Below are 7,945 nucleotides of genomic sequence, written 5' to 3' on the forward strand. Positions count from 1 at the left end.
AAAAGATACTTACTTTAACAGTTAGGAAGCTTAAGAGATTATATATGTTCCATGAAGAAGTAAGGAGAAAAAAAAAGGAAGATATTTTTATTATAACTAAAAAATACAAATCAACTGAAAAGCATCTAGTTATATACGTTAGAAGAGTGTATAGAGCAGGTAATCCTGCTCTAGCAGAGGGGTTGGACTAGATGATCTTCAGAGGTCCCTTCCAATCCCTACCATTCTGTGACCCTGTGATAAGTATAGAACAAAGTATTAAGTAAACAGTTTCAGTATGCCTAGGGAAGGAAAAGAACAAATAAAGAACAATTTGAAGCCTGTATCCTGTCAGGAAGGCAGAGATCAGAAAGACCAATTTATTATTTTTAATATAAATAACTATTTATCATGATAATGACTAAGGACTGAGATCCCATTGTGCTAGGCACCCTGCAAATACATGGAAGCAAACAGTCTCTATACCAAACAGCTAACAGTCAAATATACCTTATTTTTCTTAGCTCTTTACTGAGGAGGATACAGACTTCTGTCACTTTAAACTGAGCAAATGTCACTAATGAGAAATACCAAACCATCTTTGCAGTAAATATTGCATTAATAATGCTTTTATTTTCTGAAGTGCCACTTAAATGAATACATATGAAGATATTCTCATATGTCTTGACTTGTACTCCTGAATATTATATGTGATATCTGACAACACTTGAGTATTGCTGGATATAGACCAAGGTATAGGTCAAATCCCATTTCATCCTGTCAGCAGTATTCTGCTCAGGCCTCATGTCTGACAGGATCCAGAATATGACTATAACTTCAAATCTTTATTACCACTTGTCTCACTGTCTGATCTTGGCACTGCAAGAGCTTCAGTTAATAGCCACTGTATTAAGTAATAATTAATTAATACAGCCTGACATAGTGACTCATACTTTAAGTCAGTCAAAAGAGCTCCATGCATGTTTATGGTAGAGGACATATATTTACTGTACTACAAACACACTCCATGCATGTTTATGGTACAATACATGGAAATACTATACTGTAAGAATATAAGGAAAGATTGCAAATGAACCTCCATTTAACTAATTTAATATTCATTTATCTTATTAGCCTACCACTGGATTTGCCAAAAACCTTTCCAGATGTCACTGACATTTCTTGAACAACAGAAGTAGCTATAAGCTAAAGCAAAATTATTTCCTAATGTAGACCTAATATTTTAATGACTTGCTATAAGTATACGGTTCTTTACTCCATTTCTTTTTCTGGAAGAAAGATGTAGGTCTTGTTTGTTTACTTAAATAATTTTAAGTAGCTAATATGGCATAATGGTATCTAGTACATTGCATCTGACAGTAAACACCATCTAAGAGACTGCACAGTGAAGATTTCCTCTTCCCCCTCCTATTCAATTTATTAAATTAATGGTTATTATGAAATGGCTAAATACTGTAGGTTTCCTTACTCAGGCAGGCTAATTTCTTATTAACTTGAGAGATATTTATGTAAGAACAATTTAGGCCAACAATAATATAACAGAATTTATGGCTCTGTTCCCAGGATCTCAAAAGACATATACACACACTAAATCTCACATCACTCTGTGGAGTCAGCTCCACGCAGTATCTCAAACAACAAAGGTATGCCAAACAAAGCTGCTAATTTGGACCTCATAAGAGCAGATAAAGACTAGTATCATTGGATTGCAAATAGCTAGTTTCTTGGGTATCAGTGATCATATTTGATTATATGGTTCTGAGCAAAGAAAAGTCACGTCTCACCTCAAATACATAATTGGTGCAAAGTCAAAGTTGCTTTTAGAGCCAATTCCAGTTATGAGATGAAATAAACAGTGATTAATATACAGTCAATGAAATGAACAGAAAGAACTGAGGGACTGGCAGCAGCCAGTATCAGAAGTTGTGAACACAGAAAAAGGTAGTAAAAAAACCCCTAAGAACCAGATTTGGGGGTGGGTAAGACAAAAATCACTTAAAGACAGCAGAAAATGTTAAGATAACTATTAGTAAGAAGAAAACTCTTAACAATGACAGAGACTCACTACTAGACAGAAATAGTAGAAACTACGCAGAAAAGATATAAACCTTGTTTTATACAAAGATAGTCTACTAATTTCAAATGTGCTAATAAATAAGAAAAATGTCAGAAAGCCAGCTGCTACACATTTCTGCAGTAGATGCATAACTTATATCAGAAAAACTTAGAAGAGGTGTCTAATAAAACTTCCGGCTTGCTTAAGTTTTCATGTTTTAATAAGTATTGAAATAGCACAAAGGTGAAGGTGAGCTAAATATGTCACTCAAAAAAAATTTTAAAAGTGGACTCATACAGATACAAATTAACTAACTGATATTTCTTTAATCTTTAACAAGACAATGGGAAAGGTGATTAAATAATTCAGTTACTGCAGAGTTAAGATATAGAAATATAAACATCAGTCAGCATAGTATGCAACAAAGCAGGTTTTTTTACGCAAAACCAATTTTATTTACAACTAGTAACTGAAAATAGAAATGCACAGCTGTAACTTGTAACATTGATTTAATGTTGATTGCAAGAGTAAAATAAAACAGGTAACTATAAATTTTACAGACAACTGCATTCTCAGAAAATTAGTTTTAACTAGGAAATAATTTATATTGGAATTACATGAAGACTGATGAATGTGCCTAATTGTCTCAAGAGAGAATGTGATATTTGTAAGTACAGGTGTGAACACAGTCAAAATAACTCTATCACTACCTTTGATGTTGACACACTGACTGTAGTAATGTTATTCCATCAGAGCAACAATTAATTACAACTAAAAGTAGAATTTTTAAAAAAAGAAAATCCAGTCACACTTCTAGAATACAGAACTAAAGCCTGGAAAAGGATGATTCTGAAAGAGAATCAGGAATAACAATGGATAAACAAATGAAGTTGTTGCCAACATAAACCTATAGCTATAGTGACTGATGCAGTTCTTGTGTGCATGCTTACACATACGTGATCCTTTCTAAGGAACTTAAAAGCCAAGAGAGAGATACTATAAAGAGATACGAATTCCTAGGGTAGGAAAACAGTTTACATCAAGATTTTATAAGCCTCACCTCTTCAGCTTATCAAAAAGAACACCAAATATGATTTATAAACACACCACTACTTTTATTAAGAAACTATTCCTAAAAACAAAGGTATTTTTAAGCTAGTCAGTCTAGAAAAGATGTGCCTTAGCTATAATGTGAATATTCCACCTTTCAGTGGATTCAGTATCTCACTGCCTACTCAGGGCAGAACTATGGCCCTACCTATAATGTGTCCAAAACTTTCAGTGTTATCACAGAATCACAGAATTTCAGGAAAGAAAGAATTTTTTGGAAAGGACCTCAAAAGATCATCCAGTCCAACCCCTCTGCCAGAGCAGGATCACCTATCTATCTCATTGATAGGGAAACATTGTTTCAGTCAAAGTTACTGGACTCAAAGCAAGAACTACTGGATTATGTTCTATTACATGCTGTATGAGAGGTCATGAAGAGATATTGATGTGCTCTTTCCACCTCAAATATTCCTGCCTGATATTTTGGAAACACAAGATGAGAAAGAAGGAGATGGAACATGAAGTACAATCCTCAGTACTTGAGAGCAACTATGTAACAGCCTGAAAATCCATACTAACATCCATTCTGTTCTTGCTACACCATAAACCATAAGAACAATCTATTGGAAATCATTTCATAACAAACTAAGCTTTGTTATCATTAAGTCTTGTACTACAAGAGAAAATAATATACCATAATGAGAGAGGTAAAGAAAAAAAAGGCAGAGGAAAATAAACAAAAAGGCTGCCAGAACCACAAGTCCCTGTAATGTTATGATATTTCTTCAGTTATATGTTTTCAGATTAATTTAAGAAGTTATTAACGCTCTCAACACCTCATGCAAACTGTTGATAGATCCAGTAATTGGTATAACTACAGGCATTTGAGCAAGATTGCCTTAGGAAAGCACTTGAAAAGTTTTTCAGGACAACAACACTAAAGGCACTTCATCTTCTTTCTGACTGTGATTAATCAGGTGTCTCAGGGAAAGACAAATGCCTCTTGAGTCTTACAGAAAACATTCAAAAGTCTTAATGCATGTGATTTATTAATGACAATGTAAGCAAAACAGTTACTCTGAGTATACTGAAAAATTACTTATGTGAGACAAAATGAATAGTGGAAGGAACCCAGTAGAGAAAGGGCCATATCAAGAACTTGACTGAACTTTTTTTGATTGACGCATAAGCCACAGAACTCTCTCTTATGTCAAAATCTTTAAAAAGCACATCCCTGAGAAGTTAACACTTTTTGTGCAAACAGTCTGGCAATCTACATAAATATTCAAGGTTGTATGGAATATTGTTTGTACTTCACTTACCTGAAAATTATGTTGAAATACACAGCAGTTAATACCACTATAATGTCCTTTAAGCATATTTACCAGTTCTCCTGTGAGAACTGTATAAACAGCAATGGCATTATCATATGGTACAAAGACAAACTCTGGATTACAGCCACTAGAGACAGCGAATTTGAGTCCTTTTTTGCTGTCATTATAAACTCTCCCATAATTCACCTGTAAAATGAAGAATTATGCAGTCAGCTGTTAACTTAAACTACAGGAAATAACTTCACATGAAAAGGTTGATTTCATTTCTTCTTTAATACCTGAAAAAATTAATTTTAAGCTTCCTAATGTTAATAGAACTCAAGATTTCAAATTACAGATGTCTATCAAGAGAATAATTCTTCTGTTAATTAAAGTTCATTCTCTTGATATTAACTTTAAGGAAGGGAAAGATATGCCTACAATCAGCAGTTCTACACTTAAAAATAGAATTTGCACAGGCCGCTCTGTGCCAGAGCTACACTGAGCATGTAAACTATCACTGAAATTAGAACTGGTTCAGGAATTACCACCTTAAACATTTTCCTGGATGATCCAACATCGTAATATTCTCTCAAATAGTGGAACTATTAAAAGAAATCCTTATGCACAAGGGTGTACAGTTAAAAATCAGAATGGTTTGGATTGGAAGGGCCCTTTAAAGGTCATCCAGTTCAGCCCCACCTGCTATGAGCAGTGACATCTTCAACTAGATCAGGTTGCTCAGAGTCCCATCCAACCTGACCTTGAATGTCTCCAGGGGTGGGGCATCTACCACCTCTCTGGGCAACCTGTTCCAGTATTGATAACTTTTTTTCCTTACATCGAGTCTAAATCTATCCTCTTTAGTTTAAAACAATTACCCCTTGATCTATCACATCAGGCTGAGTTGTAAACTACCATCTGTCTTATAAGCCCCTCTCAAGTGTTGAAATGCTGCAATAAGGTCTCCCTGGAGCCTTCTCTTCTCCAGGCTCAACAACCCCAACACTCTCAGCCTTTCAAAAAAAATCCTAAGTGTGAAACTTTTTGACTATAACCTAACATGTAAATATTTCAATATGAATGTCTTACTTTGTCAAGTTCTTGATCCATACTACATCATTTGCACAAGTCCAAATTTTGAGGCAAATATAGGCATTAGTCAGCATGAGTCAGGCAAGAAGGATGGCTACTTGTTGCTCTATTTTACAGTATGCTCTTTCATAGCAAAGAATACTTATGTAAGAAAATTATAGTAAAAATGAGTCATGAAAAAATCTCTCAATCATCATAAAATGTATAAAATAAGAGTCTGATTAGCACACAAGTAGGTTGGTATTTTTTCATATTGAGAGGTTATTTTCATGAGATCTGGAATTTGTTGAGTCCTTTGTGGACAATACTGCTTATTTTGTAAAGACTGTCTGTAAATATTGACCATGTTGAGTGTTGTTAATGCTGGTTGTTTTAAGAGGCATATTACTTTGCTAATAAAGAGCAATTAAAACTCCTTTACACAGCATGTGAGCTGCAAGAGCAACAATTCCCAAGCCACAACACTGCTCATAACAGAGCCATGTGCAACAAAATGGAGGAACAGAGGCTGGGACAAGTAAATTAACAAGATACACTCAGTGTAAAACACTCCTGCTTGATAGAGAAGCAATGGCAACAGAAAAAAAAAGGATGCTGCCAAAACAACTGAAGATAGAACTTAAACTGACTTTGTGCTTTGAGCACATGGATAACAGAAAACCTGCTTTTTTCTGTTTTATTCTTCCTACAGTCAGTGAATTAGGACTTCCTATTCCTTTTTGTGATAAAGGATGTACACAAGACATGCACAACTCCAACATTCATTCATCTTATTAACTGAAACAATCTACTAGGCCCCAAACTTGGCTCATTGCTCAAGAAATTAATGTGCATGGTTTAAATTCTGTGCCTTTTGAAAGGTATAGAAAAGAATTATGGAGATCCAAAGGACCAGTTAGTAAGGGAAGTAAAGGGACTATGGTGTGAACTCACATGAGCTGTACATGTATTTGTCTACTGGTGCCTTGAAATTATTTGAAACAATACTTTTGGCCAGTGTGAGAAAATACAGTACTCTGGACAATACAATTCTGGACTTGAAAATCCAAGCCAGGATCAAGCCACACCAAGTAAGAAAATTGTAAAATAGCCTACAAAACAAGTCAATGAACTAACAGGCACAGAGTAACAAAAAACAATGATCCAGCTGGTGACAGGAGAGTGAACAAACTATTATCTACTTCGGTGATGGTGATTTCACGACAGAACAACGTCTGTATATGAAGTGCTGAGAAAAAGCTGGCAAATATGAGTAGCATGGAGATAGAACTGAGTCCTTTCACTTAAATGTCTATAAGGAGTTCTTTTTGCTGTGTTCTGAAACTAAGCAGCAGAAGTAAAAGATTTCTAAGCTAGAGTAAAATTTCTTCCTTTCCTAATAGTAAATGACAGACAATAGTCATGACTGACTAAAATCCCATGGAAATTGACTGAATCTAGTACATCCTTCTTTCAAAATAAACATAGGAAACAATTTTCTCTACTGAGCAGAAAATTAAAACAGGAACTTTCAGCTAAAAACAAGCCATAGATAGGACTGAAGCAGCAGCAGAGATATAATTACCTCCCTACCTGTTTGGTTGCAATGCATATGTAGAGGGACAAGTATTTTTAACACTGCTACACAACTCCAGAAGAGAGATTCCACAAAAACACAAAGAAAGTTGCAAGAAAGCCAAGCAGACAATCAGTGAAACTCTCAGCTATGGGCAAGTGCCTTGTGGACAGTATGCTCACAACTAACCGTTAAAAGTTTCTACCAATAATCACAGCATATTAAGGTTTTCATTACTGTCTGAAGTGTCTTCAGCAATGCTGAATTAATGAACTTAAAGATACCATATTCAATCTTTAAGTATATCCACACTTCTCCATAATCTGATTGTTATTTTTTTTGTTTGGTTTGGGGTGTTTTTTGTGGTGTTGTTTTATTTATTGTGTGGGTTTTTTTATTAAGTAGAAATAATAAAAGAAATCTGGAAAAAATGCTCACAAGATCTTCTAATAATGAGATTAAGCAGCTATATCCTTTATGAAAATGAAAAAATATCCAAAATTGTAATGACAATTGCACAAATCACACATCTTCTAAAATGAAAAGCACATAAAAGTTTAACTGAAGATTCTTGAAAACTTACTAATGTGTTTTCTCCAGTGCAGCTATCCCAGAGTCGCATCCGCTCATCTGTACCAACAGTCAACAGATGAAGTCCATCATTTGTATAGCATAAACCATTAACTCTCCCACTGTGAGCAGTGTTTGCTGTTAGGAAAAAAAGAGTTGGTTCAGATTCCTACAGAAGCACTATTCTGTATACAATTTTTATAACAATGCATAGTACTGAAAGTGCCGTTTTAAATGCTGATGTATCAGTGTAAATACATAGCTTGCTGATGATACTGAACTCTGAGGTGCTGCTGACTCTCTTGA

General features: G+C 34.8%; 1 protein-coding gene across 1 annotated transcript in view; it reads right to left on the reverse strand.

The window, feature by feature from the left end:
• LOC104536499 (DNA excision repair protein ERCC-8-like) overlaps window positions 1–7,777 on the reverse strand; it is a gene marked incomplete at its 5' end in the record, with an annotated part of 9,387 nt that extends 1,610 nt beyond the window's left edge. The window contains 2 exons of the mRNA XM_010179123.1: window positions 4,429–4,626; window positions 7,653–7,777. Of these exons, the coding sequence (XP_010177425.1) occupies window positions 4,429–4,626; window positions 7,653–7,777 (323 nt within the window). The remainder of the gene's footprint in view (window positions 1–4,428; window positions 4,627–7,652) is intronic.
• Between the last annotated feature and the right edge of the window lie 168 nt (window positions 7,778–7,945).

This window comes from Mesitornis unicolor, unplaced genomic scaffold, assembly GCF_000695765.1.
Source record: "Mesitornis unicolor isolate BGI_N332 unplaced genomic scaffold, ASM69576v1 scaffold18292, whole genome shotgun sequence".
In the NCBI taxonomy this organism is placed as follows: domain Eukaryota; kingdom Metazoa; phylum Chordata; class Aves; order Mesitornithiformes; family Mesitornithidae; genus Mesitornis; species Mesitornis unicolor.